This window comes from Daphnia pulex, chromosome 1, assembly GCF_021134715.1.
Source record: "Daphnia pulex isolate KAP4 chromosome 1, ASM2113471v1".
NCBI lineage: Eukaryota > Metazoa > Arthropoda > Branchiopoda > Diplostraca > Daphniidae > Daphnia > Daphnia pulex.
Genome location: NC_060017.1, coordinates 6,495,876 through 6,516,485, shown reverse-complemented (window position 1 = coordinate 6,516,485; position 20,610 = coordinate 6,495,876). Strand labels below are relative to the sequence as shown.

The following is a 20,610-nucleotide window of genomic DNA, read 5'->3' as shown; positions in this document are numbered from 1 at the left end:
TCTTTATTTTCATTTCATCACAGTTTGATTAATTTCCCGGAATTTTAGATAGATGATCAACATTATGTTACAAATTTCTAGCTTATTATTTACGTTGTGGGCCAGTTTAATGGATAAATCTTGAGTCTTGTTATCATTAAAGTCTTGTGCCTTATTTTGTGATCGAGCTGTTTCGATTCAAATGTTTATTATTCAGAAGAAAAGAGATTAACGTTATTGCAAAACACTATTTTTCTATGATGTTTTCTTTCATGAATGAGCAAAAAACTGTTCCACAGAAAAATGGTGTCGACTTGTCGCCGATTCGCCGTCGATGTAAACGATACTTTTTTATTTCTTCTGGCTGGCCAATCGCCCTGGCGGCCGACAGCTCTGGTGGCCGACGCCCGACGAGCCGGCGAGGAAAAATGAAAGTATGAATTTGACAAACTGGCAATGTCGCAGATAAGTTTAAACTGGCAGTTTTAGTTCTCGACTTCTCGTGAAAGATAAACGTCATCTCTGTCATTTCAACGCAACTGTTTCGTTTTTACTCTCCTCAGTAATAATTAAGGTAAACCATTTAATCTTGACTTACATCCAGTTAGTTGTAAAACATTTTCTATTTTATTAGGAAGTCCAAGACTATTGAGTTTAATATTTCTTACCAATACGTCCATCGGCCACGCCATTAGTCATGGAAGTTGGAGATGAAAATTTACCGCCATCGACTCAAACAATTATTAAAACTGAAAGCACCATTTGTGCTAGCCCACGTTCCCCAGGAGCTGTCAGATCTGTCTTGGCTGATGTCAACACGTCAAAATCCTTTGTGTGTGAGACAAAAATCATGAATGAGCTGGTAAGTTTCTTGCTTTTGTAATAGTAGGTTAATCATAAGAACAATTGGGAGATTTTTTTCTTAGTGAGAATTATTGCATATTAAGAATTAGATGTAAAATGGATGAATGATTTATAGGTTACTTTTAGTTCAGTTCGAGATACATGATAGAAGTAATTTCAGTCATTCGTCATAATGGTGATGTTATGTAATATTGATACTTGAAGATTTTCTTATAAGTTGATAACTGCAGGTTTTAATGAACTAGATTAAAATAGAATCAGTTGGGTTTAAAATAAAAAAAATATATTTCGTGGTTATTGCCTCACGAAATAGCGGTGGCGCTAGTCACTCCGATGACTTCGGGACTTTTTGTCTGGAGAGAGGTGAAAGTGGTTGGTAGGCGTGTATTGTTTACGTTCCGACTCGTGTTTGTGTCTGTCGCGTTTCAACAACCCATTTTCTTTATTTAACACAATTTTTATTCATCAAAAGCCATCAAGACTATTAGGTGAGTAAACTGCAATCTTTCGCAATTGCGAATATCCTACTTTTAGCCCAAACGTCGACAAAATACCTGAAAGTATGACGTCATTGCAGTGCTATGAATTGACATATATAACCTAACCAGTTATATTATGCACACAAGACCTCTTCTGGTCGTGTGGAAAGTTAGTCATTTAATGAATTCTCTATACTTCTTTGTCTACAACAATTGATTGATAAATTTTATTGTTTTAACTGACATTCATTTGAAAAGGTAAAAGATTGACATTTTCATTCATCTAATACTGTTGGTGAAATGTACACAAGTGTAGGGATTTCTTATACTAAAATACTGAAATTAAAATGGAGTAAACAATCAACATTTTAAAAAAATAGCTAACGTGGGTTATTGATCAGTGCAATTCCGAGTCTGCGCCGTTGTTACTTCAAAGGGAACGCAGATTTTGTACAGCAGCCGAGTGACAGGAGGTATTCTGCCCAGTACAGAATCAAGTGTAGAATATTTGCCCTCTTGAGCTTGGTATTAGTTAGGGTATTTTTAGTCTTAAAACAATTTCCGGCTGTGCGGATGGATATTTTGGGTTTCCGGTGTGGCAGAGCCACTATTCAACAGGGTCGTAAACCGCACTATGGGCAACATACTATGGGTAAGGGCGTTCACTGAATTTTTTGAAACTGTTTTTTTTATTTTGTTTAAAAGTATTTGCAGATAATCAAATTAATTTTTTAAATAATAATAATAATAGAATTGTCGTTCGGATGTATGTGAAATGTGACTGGGCGAGTCCGATGGAAATAGTTAAAAAGAAAAAAGGGTTGACGTAGTTGTAATAACGAACGCCCGATGTCGCCAATGTCGGTCTGATTTTCTATTTTCTGGGATCAAGGGGGAGGGCATGGGAAAAGGTCCTCGAGGGTAAAAATTGTTCGACAGACACACAGACTAGTGTGTGTGGTACAGATTCTCATCGTTTCTTTTTTCACAGTCGGGAGTGACAAATCCGGATGACAAGTGATGCTGTTGTCAACCATGATCTGTAGTGTCGGATAACTTAATATATTTGCTCCAGTTGTTAGTTATGGTATTTTCTCTTTCTGGAAAAGATCCAAAATCAGTGTATTGCCAAAACGATGAATTTCGTACGGAAATGGCTTCAGGTATATTCAGTGTTATTTGGGTGTAGTCTAATGTTTTTGTTGCCCCCCCCCCCCATCAGCTATTTAGGATCTCTGGTTCGGTGTACATTTCGGGCAGCCCCTAAAGTGCATGGGACACGAAGCGCAAATGAATATTCTGTTGTGCTAAGACCGTTGCTATGTAATATTGAGTTTGCCTTATAATATTAGAAGGAATGTTAGGAATGAATGTGCCCGGAAGCGTTCATTTGTTTGCCTATTTTTGGAGAACTAAAGCGTTAAAAACAACAGATCCATGAAGAGAGAGGGGGGAAAGAGTTTTAGAGTAGACAGTAATCGCCCGGCAGTAACTATTGCAGCTTGCCGTCCCTTAGCCTTGAGGCTAAGGGACGTGATCAGACTGAATAAGAGAAAATCGCTTGTTTTATTATCTTTTCCTCTGGTGTGCTATCACGAACGAAAATTCATTCTTATTTGGTTTCATGCAGGGTTCGGGGACAAACGAAGAAGAGAAATGCGAAGCAGTTGCCGTGGACCTGGATGCAGAGGCTTGGTCTGAACGGACAGCCGTCATCACCCGTTATGATCATGAAACCCACTGCGATCTGGCCCGTGGCTTCGTTGAGGATCTAGCTAACAAAGTCGTAGAAGAAAACTTTAAGGAACCTGAGCAGAAGAAAGAAAACTTCAAAGCACCCACTTCATTACATTTGAAAAAACAGAAACTATTTTTGCCTGATTTGGTACCCAACGTTGCCGCATCGGGACCTCCAACCGATGTTGTTTCTGAATCGGACGAATACGAAAGCGCTGACGAACAGCCACAATTGCACGGTGTGTTACGTAACACTATTTATATAATAGATAGACGATTTTCAAATTTGTATTTCCATTTTTAGATACTCTATACCTGGACTCGACTGTCCATCCGTCGACAGCCTTTGACGCGTCTACGCCAATTGACGCTCCTGGTTGGTATTTAGATTTCGATTCGTCGCACGTTCTTCCTGTTGGTGATGTCACTGTCGATGCTAGTCTTAAAGACTACTCATTGCCAACTGTAGATTCAGCACCGGAGAGTTTGCCCCATATTCCCGCAGTAAACGCGGTACCCAAGGAAGAAACAGATTCATTGGGTGCTATAGCCAATTTCCCTGCCAGGACTTCGCAACCGTTTTCACCTTCGTCTGGATCTGACGTTGATGTCTCCGTTTTAGATTCCGAAGCCGATACGCTAGCAGCAGTGACACCCAACAATCCGTCGAATGAAGTGGATGTTGAATTGATTACTCAGTTTGAACGTTTGATGCTCTCGAAGCAAGTGCTAACTAAACAATCACCTGCTACGCCAACTTTAAACACAACTTTCCCGTTGAGTGAGGACGAAAACACACCCATTGTCGCTGTGAATCAAACTGTTTCTTCTTCGGTATACGAGGAAGAAGACATCCTTCCTGCTGACGCAACACGGGACGTTTTGTCTGTCACGCGAGACGTTTCTGTCACTAATCAAGACGACTCTGAATTTGCTTCGTTTCTTGACCAGCCATCGGAGCATAGCTCATTTGCTGATTTGAAAGGTCATCCCAGGACCAAAAATTTCATCAATGATCCAGATTGTTCATCGTCAATCGTCGAGGATCAAAAACACCAAGTAATTGAAGAAGAGAACGAGGAAATTGACAGCTGTCAAGAAGAAATTATTCGAGTTGTAGAAGAAGAAATAGTTTCAACTGTCGAAGAGTCTGTTCCAGTTGTAGAAGAAGAAATAGTTTCAACTGTCGAAGAATCTGTTCCAGTTAAAGAAGAAGTAGCTTCAACTGTCGTAGAAACTGTTCCAGTTATAGAGGAAGAAAATACTCCAGCTCAAGAAGAAGTAGTAGTTTCGACTGTCGAAGAAACGGTTCCAGTTGTAGAGGAAGAAACTGTTCCAGCTGAAGAAAAAGAAATTGTTCCAGCTGAAGAAAAAGAAATTGTTTTAGAAGAAACCGTTCCAGACTTGAAAGAAGAAATTGTTCCGGCCGTAGACGAAACAGTTTCAGTTGAGGAAAAACAAACTGCTGTCCAAGAGGAAACTGATCCAGTAGTCGAATTGAATACAACTGTTCCTGTCGTCGAAGAGGTATCTGTTCCAATCGCCGAAGAGGAAATTGTTCCAGTAGTCAAAGAGGAAATTGTTCAAGTCGTTGAAGAGGAAATTGTTCCAGTCGTCGAGGAGGAAACTGTTCCAGTCGTCGAGGAGGAAACTGTTCCAGTTGTTGAGGAGACGGTTCCAGTTCTCGAATCGGAAGTTGTTCCAGTCATCGAAGGAGAACCTGTTTCAGTCGTCGAAAAAGAAACTGTTGCAATCGAGGAAGATCAAATTGTTTCTGAAAAGAAAACAGTTCCAGACGAGGAAGAGCAAAACCCTGCTGTCACTGAGGAACTTAGCTTGACGATCAACAAAGAAGAAATCGTTTCAGTTGTTGAAGAGCAGCCAACTTCCATCATCGAGATTTCCGGGGCCTTAGAGCCGGTTGATATCAGTTGCAGCGAAGTTGACACGGTTCCAGCTGAAGGCGATTCGACTTTCGCTTCTTCCGGTGAACAAACCGTTTTGAACGCAGCTGACAAAAGTTGTCCCGCTGAAGTCAGCGAAGCCCTTAGCGAAGAAAACCAAACATCTGCAGTAACTGAAGACGTTTCGCCGGAACTGTCATCAGCAGACGCCGAGACGACTGCAGTCAAACCGACAAGTTTACCAGAAGAAAAGCCAATTGTAACCAAGAAAGGTTACGACCTCAGTTTTTTGGATAGGTTTGATGATCTAGAGAACGCTACTCCATCTATCAGTCAAGCTAAACTTCTCCCCCAGCTCTCGACCCCGATTTCCGACTCTACTGCTTTAAGAGGTAATTGATCCTATTATCTAAAACATTCTGAAGTTTACGGCCACTGGCTGGAATCTAAATTTTTTTAGAAGGAAATGTAGTCTGGGTATCATGCCAACGGCATTCTTTCATTATCGTATCTTATTACACACTCAAGGACGGACAGCATTGTGGTGGAGGTCGATTGATATGCAAATGCGTTCCCACGAAACACATGTTTTTACAATAATTAAGAATCGATTTCTTGTTTCGATTGCTGCCATTCTAACATTCTTCCATTTCTTCATTATTTATGTATTTTCTGTAGTTATTACGGAACAAGAAAGCGGTCCGTCTACTCCAGTTGATCAACAGGTGGAAAAAGACGAGGCTGTTGTCACGACTCCCCAAGTGGACGTCGACCAAGAAACTTCATTCATTCCCATCACGTCACAAGGTAGTTTATTCAAGTAGCCATTGTATCGTGGTTGTTTTGACAGTTTATTTTATTTAGAATCTGAAGAGAATAAAGTGTCCGCTCAAGACGAAACTATCGTGGAAGAAAAACCAGCTGAAGTTTCAGTACACTCTGACACTGGGCGAGAAGCCTGTGAAGAGGCACCGTTGATTGTACCTAAAAAGGGTTACGACTTGAGTTTCCTGGACAAACTGGAAGACTTGGAAAACGCGTCGCCTGTCGCCACTGTTAACGGTTAGTCAAAAAGTCACTTTATATATTTGAAAACAATTGAAACATTGATAGATGTTTTTCCAGGATCTCAAGAGACCAAGATGAAGGAAAGCATGTCGACAAACGATAAGGAAGCTGAGCCGACTGAAGAGCAACAATCCTCTGAATCTAAATCAGAGAAACCAGCTGGAACAAGTCCAACCAAGAAAGCACCTTTTGTACGCAAACCCATCCGTCCCCGAGTCGCCCGACCAGCAGCTAATGTTGCAAAATCGGATGCGTTCGAAGTTGAGTTTGCTTTCGATCCGAACGAGGATCCTTTCAAACCCAAAAAGAAATTAGGAGCCTCGCCAACCAGGGATGGTAGTCCAAAAACACAAAATGATGCCGTTACCTCCCCCAACCACGTTGTAAGTATTTGATTAAGATTTGTTTCACTTGACGGTTTTAATGTCATCTTTATCTTTTAGGACAACACCGAAGCCAACGATACTGTGATCGAAAGCATTCCTCAGTCGATGTCACCCAAACCTGAAATAGTCAGTGAAAGGTTGTCAAACGATGGTAGTGACCAAGAAGAATTCCGACCGGCCCAGGAAGTCTTTCATGATCCCTCAGAGCTGGATTTCCTCATGCAACATGGTGGCGCTACGCACGATATTGCTTTGGCCAGGCAATCATTATTTGTGAAATTTGATCCGCTTGTTACGGGAAGGCCTAGTATGTTTCCACCCCGCTCATCTGATGCTGGTACGTTTTGATTTATTTGAGAAAATGAAAACGAAGTAATAGCCGCATTATTTTTATTCTCATTGACAGGTGGAGATGACACAATTCTTGCGGAAGAGGATGCCGCTCGCAAATCAGCTGGCGAAAGTTTGTTCCTCTTCAGCCCACCACATTCTTCTAGTGCACCTAAAGTGGAAAGAACTGAGACGGTTGAAAAGTCAAATCCGCCCGAGTGCCTAATGTCCAGTCATAATGTGGCTGGAGATGTTCTAAGTCTGAATGAACACAAGGAGGCATTGAAATTACAAGAATTGTTGTTCCAAGACAAATTACTTCAAAAGGAACGAGAAATTCTGATGAAAGAGAATGAAAATCAGGATATGAAGTCTAAATATGAAGCCACTGTTGAAGCCCAAGCCCAGATGAGGTATTCGAGTTGGTGTATTTGTTTATTGTACAGTTTACATAACCCTTTTGTTATAGACAAATTGTCGGTGAATATGAGAAGACGATATCTCAATTGATTGCTGAAAAGGAGCGGGAAAAGGCCAACATGGAGACCACCCTGCAAAGTACGATCAAGGAGAGAGATCAGGCGATCGAAGACGTCAAAGAAGTGGAACGTGCTTTTAGCGAATTTCACCGTATGTACGAGCGTAATCGCACAGCAGCCGAGAATTTGCATAAGAATGAAGAAGCTTTGAAGAAGGCCCTAGCGGCCTACCAGGAAAGATTGCAGCAGGAGCAACACAAATACGAGACGCTGAAGCTGCATGCCGCTCAGAAACTCGAGGGGTATGTTAATGTAAATCTCGTTTTTTCTCCGATTTTGTGTGGTAACGGATTTCTTTATTTGCATTCAGAGCTCAACAAGAAATGGAGAATTTGAAGCGTAATCTTGAAGGCGAGAGTTCTCGGGTGAAGGCTCAGCTCAAGAAAACTGAGATGAGACTGGCGTCGGTCGAGCAAAGTCTGGAACAGAAATCCAAAGAGAACGAGGAGCTCACCACTTTGTGCGATGAACTCATTAATAAATTAGGATCCAGTGCTAAGTAAAAAGCAGAAAGTACCACGCGACGTCGTTAACCATTTCAGAATAATTAATTTTTCATTGCTAATATCTAAACTTCGATATTCACTTTTTTTAAGTTGGTCTCTCTTTTCCTTTTTTGTTTTTATAACCTTTCGCTTAAAGCTCTTTTGTGTGCCTTGCCTATTCATCACCTGTCGCGATAATAATTTCTACGACTCTCGGGGAGTCTGTTCACCCACTCTTGTAACATAATTAATTCAGGAATTAAATGTTTCACGGACGCGTAGAGCGGCCAAGAACCATCCACGTGCAAAGGAAATCAATATCTGAATGTGTTTTTATTTCCACTCAAACTCGACCTCGTATACCAGGTATATAACAGAAAATATCGTCATTGTCTGGTTGTTTACTGGACCCTAATCGAATTTGTCACCATTCACGACGCACGGCTTCCTCTTAAAGATTGTATGTTTCTATTCGAATATATATATCTACGACGGCTAGACAGTTGATTACTGTGACGCAAGAAATCATATTAATCTTGGTGCCAGAGGAAAACAAGTTGCGTGACCTAGTCTGGTTTCATTTGATGAGTTGTCGATTTTTGGGTCCTCTGCATCATATCTGTCGCTAGATCGCATAACGTTTCTCGGTTTCTTTCAGTTGAACTTGGAAACGTCAGAGGGGCAAAATCGATGAGAATGTCACGTTTGGGCGGGATCGGATCGGTAAACAGACCGTGTGATGGCTTTGCGCGTGTGTTATTGTTAGTAAAACCACGTGATGTTTCCTCACCAATAATGTAGAAATGATCTGTTGGAACCGGATGGAACCGATAAAGGGACAATATTGACCTGGGCTGGCTGTGTACATAATAATTCTCTCCATTTGGAAAAATTACACTCGAGAGCACTTGTAAGTGGTTAGAGAGGACACGCTCGTAAAACAAGATTATTGAATATGGGTATTATACGTTTGGTCGGTGGCAGCAGAGAAAAGATAAATATTGTTTGTTTACATTTTTGCTGCCATGATCGTGGGTACGAATCGTATACCAGCGCTTTGATGGAAATGACATTCGTTTTAGATGCTATAGAATAGTTGAATTCTTGTAAGCCGAGAGTTATTTTCATAAGAGTTTCTAATTTCTCTATCCGTGTTGGCTTCCGCCAAGATAAGAAACTCGTTCTCGAGAGTCGAAGAGAAACTTCGATCGAAATCGGGTGGTGGTGGGTGGGTTAAAAGGGGGAGGGAACGATGAGAAAATAACGATTTTGAAATACTTTTCTGCTATGGAAAATGTATACAAATAGACATATATATTCAGAAGGGTGTTTAAATGTTAAGTCCACAGTTGACATCAAAAATTAATAAAGTAATGATTAAAGAAAGAAATAAATAAAAAAGAAAATTGGAAAAAGGCAACAATGGAGGAACAATGGCTGCCATTGGTTAGACCCGTAGACAGTCATAACAACGCTTGGGATTGGTCGAAAATTTTCCACGTGACGTCACAACCTTGCGGGAGTGTGGAGAAGGTTTCGACCAAAACAGAGACAGCCAAAGATCGCTCAGTGGATTCGTTCGTTCGGGAGTGAACGCGTTGTGGGCAAAAGCGGAGCCATGTGTTGCACTTGCTGGACCAAAACAAAACTCTAAACAGTCTTACAAACATTCGTAACAACGACGCAACCAAGTGAGTTTCAGTAGGTGACATTTAGCAACGATAAGTGCTGTTGGATTTCGACACGTCGATCAACCCAGGTAAGAAATTGAGAGAAAACTTTTGTGAAAATATTGTGGCATGGGAGAAGTGGGGGGGGAGGGAGGGAATGTTTGGGAGGAAAGGGGGGGGGGGCCTTATCGGGAGTAGCCATGCTCACGCGGGTTTCAGGCAGCAGTAAAGTGTGGCTGAAGGCAAACTGGTTCGAACCAGTTTGTTTCAATGAAATTTTGTTTTGTTTTTTTGGCGGGAAAAAACAATATCAATTTGTTGGTTACGTAACAATTGTGTTTGGGTTTTTTCTCGGTTAAGAGACACCATGGCAAGAGAAACACACGAGTTGTTATCGTTTTCTATTCCCCTGAACTTGCATCAAGAAAAAAAAACTTTGTTTGGCGGCCGAAATGGCACAGTCAGTCCCGCGGCCATTTTGATTTGTTTTTGTTGCCTTTCCATTCCCTCTTTGCGCACGAAAAGGAGGGGGGTTAGTAAACAACTTGGTCGTACGACCTTGAGCGAGGGCTTTGGCCCGCTCAAGGCCCCAAGGACTTTCTATTTTGAAAATTAATTTTTCCACATTGCCATTTTCATCCATGTGTATGTACCATGGTGGATATCGTAACGCGTGTATCTGTGGTTCTTTTTTTTCACGACATCCCCCATTGATTGTTCAATAAAGAGCTCCACCTTCTCAACCTTGACTACGTCGGGATTCACGGCATGCCTAGAGCAATTTCAAATCAACAATGAACTTGTATACAAATTGCACGCGAAGAAATTCTTATTTTCCATGATATATTTTTGTTTCCACTGGATAGGTTTCCCACGCGCGTGTAATTCCCTTAAACCACGCCCACAACAATCCCGGTATTGTGCTAGATCAGAGATTCGCCCATATGTGTGTAGATAAGTTAGCTTAGGTAATAATTCTGATTAACATGTCTAGACCTTTAAGTAAACTCTACTAATGTCACGGCACAGAGAGTGAGAAAGAAATTCTTTGAAATGGAACGCCCTTGTATCGTGAGAGTTGTACCCAAAAGCTGTCAAGGTTCCAACTCGTTTACGCAACAACAACACCAACAACAACGTGCGCGCGCATCTCACGTTCCATGCCCTTCCGCGATTGAGGAATTTCTCAATGCCTTGCGCCATCGATCTTATCGATTATCTTTTTTAAAAAATAACCAGGAAGTCCGACATTTTTACAACCCGTTGGCCCTTTATTATTTGGTTAAATACCTAACTAATGATATAATTTTTATTTTCTTGAAAATAGGATCTATTACGTATAGGTAAAGTCCAAAAACAGAAAAATGACGACGGCCCCGAGGGGCGGAATGGGCAACGGACCGATGGCCGGAGGCGGCATCTTCGATCCATCCGTGCTGTTTGATTTAGATGACATTCTTATGGCCGGTGACTGTAGCAACGATATGCAGACATCACTGGTGCATACACCTATCAAAGAAGAACCAGAATTTGATCAAGATGACAGGTAAATTATTGCATAGCGAAATGTTAGAAAATTTGAATTTGAATTCACGTTTTATTGCTTCAAGATACGTCCACTCTCCAATCGGTTTGCCCATACCAAATCGAAATGGAGGCGTCGGGATGCTGGGCTATCCATCCATCAAGCAAGAAGTGGGGAATAGCAGCAGTCCCGCGGGAGGCATGTGGGGAGGTCCATCTCAAATGCAACGGACTATGAACAGCGTCCCATTTCCCGTTACGCCCTTCAACACACCATCACAGGGCCAATCGGTTTTCATGGGTCCTGATTTGAGAAACTTTTTCCTCTCCGGCACCAGCAACAACCATCACCAACATCTCAATTCCGTTAGTAATCCGACACTCTCCGTGTCTATTAAAGAGGAGCTAACCGATCTAGAGACGGACTTGGAGACGATGAAAGTATGTATACCCCTCCTCAACTGATTTTTCTTTTCTTTTTTGTTTTCATTTTTATTACACAAAACTGAAATAGGCTATTTCCATGTTCCCAATGGAGGAGGATGACATCTTCCAGGTGGACAAGGCTGATTTGATTCAAGGTCCAACTTTGGCCGAGCTGAATGCCAATGACGAGTCTTTATTGACGGATTTCAATTTCGACGACTTTGTCATGCCAACACAAATGACCGGAAGATACACCAAACCTTTCAATGGAGCAGATGTAACATTTTTAACCATTTTAGTTTCTTAAATAATTACTATAAATTATTTTTACGTCGCAGAATGTGGGTGCGGATCGATTCCGGATGGCGGAATTAAACGCTGCTTTCTCCGCTTCGCCTAGTCTGTCCCACTTTGAATTACACAGAGTAAAAATTTACTTCTTTAAAGATAAAATTCCTAGTTTAAAAACAACAACAAACTAATTAGCAATTTGCTTTTATTTTGAAAATAGAACAGAAATATCATGTCCGGAATGGCCAACGAAGACGATTACTCTCAGCTGGGTACATCTCAGATGGGTTTTGATTTAGAGCAATTACCTTCGGTTGACATGCCATTTCCCAATGCTGGTACACCTTTCTCATTGACTGGCGTGGAGAGTAATGCTGGGATGAGTTCCACAACCGTCACTAGCCCACTTTCCGCTAGCCTTCCGGCCAATTTTGGTCACGTCACTCTATCCAAACTGACAAGACGAACCGAAGAAGGTGGTAGAGTCAAGCCACCTCCTCCTTACCCGACTTCCCCTCCTCAAAAGAGTACAAACAATAGTGCTCTCCAAGAATTATTGTCCATTCGTTCACCTGGTCGACTACCTTCTCCTAATCCCACAGGTTCGTTCAAATTTTGAAAAATCATCTTTCAGAAAATGGAATAAGAATCATTTTGGGTAATTATAGGAGGGAGCCATTCCCCATCACCAACTACCCAACGTCCAACATATTCGGGAGGAGCTCGTCAAAGAACTTCCAACAGCGGATCGTCTTCATCGGGAGGAGGCAGCGGCCAGAGCATCCCCCGACCCAATTTGGCTGCAACCAATCCTTTACTCCTTGCTAGGCTTTCGAGTTCAGCTCCTGGTCCGTCGATTCTTGGTGGCAACGCAGCCCCTGGCGAGTCGAGCACCTGGCAGCGGCGAGAGCCTCGCAATCGACTCTTCTCTACCAGTTCTTTGGTGGAAGAAGTTCACGGCTCCGCTTCTTCCATATCCACTGGTATGTGCAATTTGAGACAAGTGTTGCACAAGGGTCTTTGGATTTCCTCCACCGCTCACTTGTTAACAGTATTATGGTTGAAATTAACGTGATGCTATTTTTATCGAAACCAAGTTGGAATACTGAGTCCTGGTTCCTTTGATTTTTCTCACGATGAAGGATTCGATTCGGAAGACGATTCGGATCATTACGAAGATTTCGACGACTCCGATTCAGGTATGTTCACTAATTTTGGCCCAGCTGCAGCTGCCATTCCGTACCACAACAATCTCCTCTTTTCGACACCAGATTCGGGAGGCAGTGATGAGGAGGGACGAGGGGAAGCCCATGCAGGTTCATCGTCGGGAAAGAAGGAACGATTCTTCTGGCAGTACAACGTTCAAGCCAAAGGCCCAAAAGGGCACAAAATCAGCCTGGCTCCAGAGACAGTCGACCCGCATGTTTTGAACAAGGTTCAAGACCCCGTTTTTAGTCCGTACTGCTCTGTCGATGGTATCAAACACAGGTTCGAAATCCTTTCATAACCAGAAAATAAAATCATAATTTTAATGCATAATATTGTTATTAATATAGTGGGAAAGCCAGGCGGGGAGATGGCAACGACTTGACACCAAATCCACGCAAACTTCACAGCATTGGCCGTGAACTGGACAAACTCAATCGGCTTATCAATGACATGACCCCCGTTAGTGAACTGCCCATGGCTGTTCGGCCCAAATCAAGAAAGGAGAAAAATAAACTGGCATCCAGGTTTGTTGCTCTTAAATGTTGTAAAACAAACAAACGAAAAAGATTCAACAAATGTATTTGCGTCATATTACAGAGCGTGCCGTTTGAAGAAAAAAGCGCAGCATGAAGCCAACAAAGTTAAACTATACGGATTGGAACAGGAACATCGTAATAACCAATTTAAAATACCTCACTGTTAAAGGGTATCTTTTAACTCTGAATTAATATTCTACAGGGAAACTTATGGCAGCTATATCTCAAACGAAACTCATGATTACTGCTAAATATGATGTCATGATCGTGGCTCAAAATCCCTCCGCTACTGCGCAACAGGGTCAGGATGCTTCGACTCGGTTGGAACGAATCGCCAAAACTCTTACAAGTAAAAGTGACTAAATTTTTGGGTCACGGACGCCAACATTTAAAAGTTTTGTCTGTTAATTTTGTTATTAATGCAGAAGTGAAAATTGCCGGCCATTCGACCGATTTTGTCAACCGGGTTTTAGAACGAGTCAAAGCCGGTGAGCCATCTGGAGGACTGGACGAAATCTAAGAAAATTGAAAGGAAAAAATAAAACCGATCGTAGTCGTTATCTTGCATGGTGGAACTGAAATTGGAAAAAGAACGAAAGGAAAAAAGAAAGAAACAAAGAAAGATTTCATTTGCCTTGGATGCAGAGACGAATTAAATCATCAAATAGCTCGCGAAGAAAGTCCTGAGGTTGCCGTTCTAACTTGGTTATATATAACTGTATCAGCTTTTTTTTATTGGTTATATTGTTTACACTATAGCTTTATAAGCATTGATACGGACATATACATCAGCTATGTATATATGTATATCAATGGTAAATGTTTTCATGTATCGTCTGTGGTTGCGTTAGGGAAAAGAGACGTCCAGATATCATCATGACGTGCCAAGTTATCATGATAGGACGCAGGGGAAGGTACTGAAACGTTAGTGCACTTTGCCACGCAAAACATGCTGCGGCTTTTCTCCTCTCGTTTCTTTTCGCCATGAATATATCATGCTATGTAATGACGATAACAAAAATTTAGATCCCTGTTGGTTTTCTTTGCGATTGTAAACAATGAACAGTACCTTTGTCGCTGAAATTGCGAAGCGGAAATTGTAGATGAGATCGATACAAAGAAATACAATGATTATTTGGTTTAAAGTTAGACAATCTTCCGTTCTCAAAAAAAAAAAAAACTTCAATTGTTAAACTTTTACGTGTAAATGCGAAAAGGACCCACTTCTATTTTGGAATGCTGATTAGTATAGACTCTGGCACTCTGCATTGTAGAGTTGCTTCTCAGTCGATATCCCGAGTGTCAGACACTCAGACTATCAGTTGTTTTCGTGCCTCGTGTTTAATACTTCAGTGGTGTGGTCGGTCGCCTTTTTTGTTCTCTTTGCATCCTTACGTTCGTCTACAGTCCAAAACTCTTTTCACGCCGTCTACCATTCTTTTTCACGCTAGTGAAATTCATTTGATTATAGCGTTTCGTTTAAACGTTTACCGGTAGATGCCATCGCCATCAATTTGTTTTGAATTTCACTGAAGAACTCTGTGTATCTAGTTTCTTCGCGGATTGCTTCGTAAAACTTCTAAAAACAAGTTAAAGTTAAGTTTTCAAGCATGATTCATATAACTATTAACGATTATTAGTTGAGGAACAAAGCTTATTTATTAAAATTGTGAAAACCCAATCCATATCCTCGATTGATTGAATCTTTCCGTACTTCCGCTTTATAAAGAGTTTTATGGTATGGCAACTATTGATCTGACGTCGAAAAGAACCTGATTTTTGAGATCCTCGTAAAATTTCCATTCGCTTTCATGCGTCAGTAGAAAATATCCAAAAATCGTCCAAAATCGTGAATTTCCCTGAAACGAAAGGGAAAATCTCGATTTCGACCAAATTTTAGTTTTTTCTATAAGCAGTTCATTTCGACCCCAAATTTCACGAGGAATACAGAAATGTAATCAAATTTGATGTCAATTCAATAGTTGAGTAGCTATCGCTTACTTTCGGTGTAGAAAATCAAAAGTGATTGTCAGTCGCGACGTTAGATGGCTAGAGCATGTCTTTCTCGCCTCTCATGGCGAAGGAGAACAACAACTTTATGTCGGATTCCGTGTCAATTTTCTCGTTTCTTTGTTTTTTTTCTTGGGACCAAAATCAACTCGAAAATCACATGAAAGTAAATCTGTAACTATTACAGCCAACATAGTTTATATTTACACTCCTCACTACATAATGTGTGTTTAAGAGCTTTTTTGTCTTATCTAGGGTCTAGGTATTGCATTTATGGATCTATTGGGTCATTGGCAGTCCAAGTTTTGGCATTAAGTTGTCGAATATTTCCTATTGAACACAACTTCAACTACCAAAAGCTTAAGGTTAAGCATACAGTTTTATTACTCTGAGACTCTTCGATTTATTGGTGTATCTTGAGCAGTGATCAAGTAAGCGAAATTCTTTGGTGTCAAGCCAATCTGAAATCTATGGTAGTTCCCTCCTCCCAATAGGAAGCACACAACAAACCTCCAATGAAAGAAAGAGGTAAAGGTGTGTTGTTATTTTTTTTCATTTATTAGTAATCAAAATAATTTGTTTGTGTAGTTAATTTCAACTATGGCATCAACAACAACAAAGAAGTTCCAGTTATTCTCCAATATGCATCATAACATGCTGTCATAAATATAAGTCACTTTTACATAGAATTTAGAAAATTTCTCATCCTAAATGCAACAATAACAAAGCAAACAAGACGTCTGTTCCTCAATAATAATTTTAGTTTGGTAAACAGGTTTAACATCTAGGTGGAATCGGAACACTTCAACATTGTCGTCTAACTGCTTATGGTGTTTTCTTACAGCACCTGGTGTGAGGTGTGATTAAGTGGAACTGAATGGTTGATTGTGAAGTCAACTGTTGCTTGCAGTTTGTTGTGCTGCTGTTGAAAAATCTTGAAAAATCCTCTCCAGATCTAATTCTTTGCTGTTATTTTGCAGAAAACACAAATAATGCTGCTACTCTAGAGATGACTACCACATGGGCTTGAATTTAGGATAATCTAGGATTGATAGATCAGAGGTATTCCTTGATATTGCTACAATTTGGTTTGAACATTTTATCTAAATAATTTTCTTTCAGAATAATCCCTCGCCGTTTATCTTGCCGGAGAAACTGAAGGGAGATTGCTGAAATTCAAGACAGATGACATGTGGTTTTTGCAGCCCGTTTCCAGTTCAAGCTGTTGCATGCCGTCTGTGGTTCTGGTGTGTTCCTGGACAGTGTTGATTGTCAATGCCTTTTGGTGTCTCCGAAACTAATTGAAGTAGTCTTAATTATGTAGATGTAGACAAGTGCATAATATGGGCTCCCTTCTTTTCTGTGGCCCAGTTTCCCTAACTAACCACTAACCAACGCCCGCCGGTGGTCACTCACCCGCTGTGAAACCAGGAGGAGGGGAGGGCTCTGGTCGAACGGGGACTTGGAAGGCGCATGATCCGACGAAAACTTTTAGAGGGTCATGAGTCTAACCCGGAAGCCTAGTAGTGACTAATCGCTCCCCAGTAAAACTTGCCTCGCACTCTTCTCTCCTCTTCCATTTCCAGGTAATCTCCCTGGATCTACGCCGACACTGCATGTGCGAGTTTTAGCAAGTAATCCGCCACCCAATTTGAAAAAAAGTGATAGTTTGTTTTCACGGAAATTGCGTCAGACGGTTAAACATTTCTAATTCCACAATCTCATGTAGAAATTTGCATCTAGTCTACTAGTGCAAATTGCGATTCTTTAAGTTTGATTAATTTAGGTGATGTGTTAAAAGCAATTGTGGGTAGCTGAACAATTGAACTAATCCACTTTTTCTGAATATTATGGTTTTAGATCACTTTGTTGTTTTTAGACTTTGTTGTGATCTACTATCTTCAAAATATTCTGAAAAAGCGAATTAGTTCAATTGTTTAGCTACCCACAATTGCTTTTACCACATCACCTAAATTAATCAAGCTTAAAGAATCGTAATTTGCACCAGTAGACTAGATGCAAATTTCTACATGAGATTGTGGAATTAGAAATGTTTAACCGTCTGACGCAATTTCCGTGAAAACAAATTATCACTTTTTTTTCAAATTGGGTGGCGGAGTACTTGCTAAAAAGCCTCGCACAAAAAAAATTGACTTGAACCGGACGCTCTGTTTAATGAATTGTTTATTTTGTAAGTGTTCCAGAATAAATAAGAGTTTTATATTTTACATAGATGGTATATTTATTCAACAATAAAATTTACATATTACAGATATTTGACATTTGTGGGGTAATAGGGGTTTAAGGGATGGATGTTGGTGGAAGTTATGGAGTTTTAGAAAGAGATGTGGTTATATAGGTAGGTATATGGATGTGATAGAGAAAGGCTTTTATTTCTACCTTATTAAAACAAACCACGACTTCTTCGAGTTAATGAAAATCAAATGCCCCCACCCCATCTCCTCCTCGTTGGTTTCCCATTCGCGAAGGCATGTTTATTATTTGTTCAACGTGAAAATTCCCCAAAATCACTATTTTTTTTCTTTCTCAACATATAAACGATCAACTTCATAGACGCAAATGGCAATTAAACAAAATACAGGATGTAACTTCTGTAGCACAACACCAGCGATTCAACACCAAGGAACTGTTTCTGTTCCTTTTCAACGTATAAACGGTTAACTGCATAGACACAAATGACAATTAAATCTAGATGGAACTTCTGTGCACAACACCAGCAGTCCGGCACCAAGGAACAGCAAAAGTTTAACTCGATGCAAAAAATCCTTCACCATCAGTCTGCAACAACATGCCGCATTTGACAGCAACATCAATGCTACATAAACATAAACGACCAAAATGAAATTAATGTTTGCATCAATGGAAACTTTGTAGAAAATATAAATAAAATCATTTCAAATGGAGTTAACTCAAATATTCTATGGCAACACTATCTGATAACTAAAGTTGAAACAAAAATTTACATGAAACTGGATTACTCATTTAAGATTTCAATACAAATTCATTTGAAATTTGTAGTGTACTCTGCAGCAAAACAAAAACATTCTTCTACAGTATCTGCCTATCTTGTTAACAAATTCCCCTTAAACAATCCATAACTCAATTTGCATATGATCGAAGGAAAGAGTTGTTGACATGATGAAATCCCCAAATGTTAAAATTAACCAATGTAAGCAATTATAGTAGTCCAAGCATGATACTTCCCAAGTTAGAACTTAAAATTTTTATCAAATTACCATTTCAAGAAGGCTTCTTGCAGTTCTACAAGATGTCCAACATTTCGGCAACCACAATGCACAATGATGCAGCGTCAACTTAGATATGGCTGATCCCAGAAGACTTGAAGCATGGAACTCTCCCACACTCCAGGACAACATTGGCACCAAAGACTGCATTTAACAGCTCAATTTAATCACACCTTTCACTGGATGGCTGCAACAAATCCATGTCCACATTAGACTGCAACAAAGAAGCCCAGACAAAACTTGGTTACTATCAAGAACAAATTCTCATGTGAAGAAACAAAATGACAAAGTAACTACACAATCCCTCAGAATTTCAAAGTAATTCTTATTAATTAATCTTACAAAGGAATCTACATTGTCAAATTTTTTTCCAACTTAAAAATAACATAGTTCAAACCGCTGGAAATTAAACTAGCCTCAGTCTTAACTGAAAATTCTACAACAAGCAAAAAGATCTACCCTCTAGTAACAGCTGCTTAAATCTGCAATCTTACAGTTTGAAAGTCGATCGACATAATTACCACAATTACTTTAATTGTTCTGAAGTTTTTCTGCATGTGACGTAACGTTCACCCGGTAATAAGAGACGACATTTTGGCAATCTGTACAGCAGCTCCAGCTCCAGACCTTTTCCTTTTCGCTCGGTGCCTTTGACATCGCGCCAACTAGTGGACATAGTTTTAGCCACCTAGTGACAGGAAACAGTCTTTACATTCACGAACGGGACGGCTGGATTCCTTTCAATCTTTATAAAAGAGAAATTGTAATTAGAAACAACAAACAAATTAATGAATATCTTATGTTTAAGAGAGTACAAGTTAACGTAAAGAAAGAAGTAAAACATCAAAATGCTGTTCCAATTTTTTTTTCTCTAAATTTCTTAAATTAAATCAAACCATTTAGCAGATGCCAAAGAGTTGCGGTTAGGTGATTTTAAATATAAGAAACCGTGCATAACCACACATCAAAGAACATTAAATTTAGACTAGATTATAGCAATACTTTCAAAAATGAAAGCAGGTCACTCTTCATCTTAATAACCTTATTTAAGCCACTAAAAGGATATTTGATAGGGCTAGGGGTACTGAAAGTGGTTTTGAATAGCCACTTCTTTCACTTGATAGTAATTCATTCTGGAGTTTAAGCCTTAATTATATGTAAATTGAAATAGGTAATAGTTACATATCCAATTAGAAAAAATGCTTTACCATGGTCCTTTGATTGTTTCAGTCAAGTTTTTCTAATTGATTAGATGTTTCAATTAGTTTAGTAAGCTAAGGAATGTTCAGACATTGTTTCTCCGCTGTTGCCTCGAGACAGTCCTAAATGCAAAGTTATCAAAGAAACATTAGTACACAACTTTAGATATAAGTAAGTAAGATTGCACTCTGTGAACCACTGAACACTGAAGTATGTTATTAAATTATGGGGTGTTTAGTTCAAGCTTGAAGTGTTTTCTTGCTCGCATGATTGTTGAGAATCTTGGAATGCAAATCACATAAATTTATCACACCTATACAGCCTCGTGATCTATAGTAGATCATTTCTTTTAGCACTCACTGGTTACATTATTTTTATTGTTTGGGGTTACAGTTCCTTACCTGTTTAAATGAAGAAAAATCCGAATCTTGGGATGCTTCTAACATTTCCTTGATTGAACTGCTTTCTTGCAACCACGTTTAAAGTGACCAACGTAGCCGTACACCCAGGTATGACGATTAGGGAATCGAGAAACAAAAGATAACACTTAATGTGTACGGATATTTCGGTTATCAAAGAATTCATTGCTGAAACATTTTAGCACAGGCTGAAATGAAATCCTAACCGACTATTTAGCTTACGACCAGCGGCAGCGAGAATTCAGAATTCTAACGACAACGAGCAGCAGACGTACTTTCATGGAAATG

At 40.0% G+C, this 20,610-nt stretch overlaps 2 protein-coding genes and 1 long non-coding RNA gene across 17 annotated transcripts; 2 read left to right on the top strand and 1 right to left on the bottom strand.

The window, feature by feature from the left end:
• Nucleotides 1-397: 397 nt before the first annotated feature.
• On the top strand, nt 398-8,085 carry LOC124210495 (transforming acidic coiled-coil-containing protein 1-like). 9 transcript variants are annotated; one of them, XM_046608619.1, is made up of 12 exons: nt 398-553; nt 614-841; nt 2,953-3,298; nt 3,364-3,435; nt 3,529-5,355; nt 5,642-5,770; nt 5,828-6,025; nt 6,089-6,414; nt 6,475-6,754; nt 6,824-7,160; nt 7,217-7,528; nt 7,597-8,085. In XM_046608619.1, the coding sequence occupies exons 2-12, from the start codon at nt 677-679 to the stop codon at nt 7,787-7,789; spliced, it is 4,185 nt and encodes a 1,394-aa protein (XP_046464575.1). In that variant the 5' UTR covers nt 398-553; nt 614-676; the 3' UTR covers nt 7,790-8,085. The 9 variants fall into 9 exon arrangements, with proteins under 9 accessions (XP_046464575.1, XP_046464566.1, XP_046464549.1 ...); XM_046608610.1 differs by having other exon boundaries at nt 3,364-4,165; nt 4,211-5,355; XM_046608593.1 differs by having other exon boundaries at nt 3,364-5,355.
• Nucleotides 8,086-9,221: 1,136 nt separating this feature from the next.
• LOC124210548 (protein CREBRF homolog) lies at nt 9,222-14,572 on the top strand. 7 transcript variants are annotated; one of them, XM_046608698.1, is made up of 13 exons: nt 9,222-9,530; nt 10,769-10,987; nt 11,052-11,406; nt 11,480-11,668; nt 11,730-11,816; nt 11,903-12,284; nt 12,351-12,665; nt 12,780-12,881; nt 12,954-13,170; nt 13,239-13,415; nt 13,489-13,562; nt 13,630-13,776; nt 13,853-14,572. In XM_046608698.1, exons 2-13 carry the CDS (start codon nt 10,806-10,808, stop codon nt 13,945-13,947), a joined length of 2,322 nt encoding a protein of 773 aa, XP_046464654.1. In that variant the 5' UTR covers nt 9,222-9,530; nt 10,769-10,805; the 3' UTR covers nt 13,948-14,572. The 7 variants fall into 7 exon arrangements, with proteins under 7 accessions (XP_046464654.1, XP_046464666.1, XP_046464645.1 ...); XM_046608710.1 differs by having other exon boundaries at nt 9,295-9,530; nt 12,825-12,881; XM_046608732.1 differs by having other exon boundaries at nt 9,308-9,530; nt 11,052-11,331; nt 12,825-12,881.
• Nucleotides 14,573-17,659: 3,087 nt separating this feature from the next.
• On the bottom strand, nt 17,660-20,601 carry LOC124188273. Its single transcript, XR_006872263.1, has 5 exons — nt 20,305-20,601; nt 19,912-20,025; nt 19,234-19,448; nt 18,695-18,917; nt 17,660-18,273 (listed from the first exon to the last, which is right to left on the bottom strand). It is a non-coding gene; the product is annotated as an uncharacterized LOC124188273 (long non-coding RNA).
• Nucleotides 20,602-20,610: the final 9 nt, after the last annotated feature.

Coding starts and splice junctions, on each gene's coding strand:
- LOC124210548 (XM_046608689.1), top strand. CDS start 10,806: ATGACGACGGCCCCGAGGGGCGGAATGGGCAACGGACCGATGGCCGGA. Junction 12,666..12,824: donor CGCTTCTTCCATATCCACTG/GTATGTGCAATT, acceptor CTCACGATGAAG/GATTCGATTCGGAAGACGAT. Junction 13,416..13,488: donor AAAAATAAACTGGCATCCAG/GTTTGTTGCTCT, acceptor GTCATATTACAG/AGCGTGCCGTTTGAAGAAAA.
- LOC124210495 (XM_046608593.1), top strand. CDS start 677: ATGGAAGTTGGAGATGAAAATTTACCGCCATCGACTCAAACAATTATT. Junction 5,356..5,641: donor CGACTCTACTGCTTTAAGAG/GTAATTGATCCT, acceptor TATTTTCTGTAG/TTATTACGGAACAAGAAAGC. Junction 6,755..6,823: donor ACCCCGCTCATCTGATGCTG/GTACGTTTTGAT, acceptor TCTCATTGACAG/GTGGAGATGACACAATTCTT.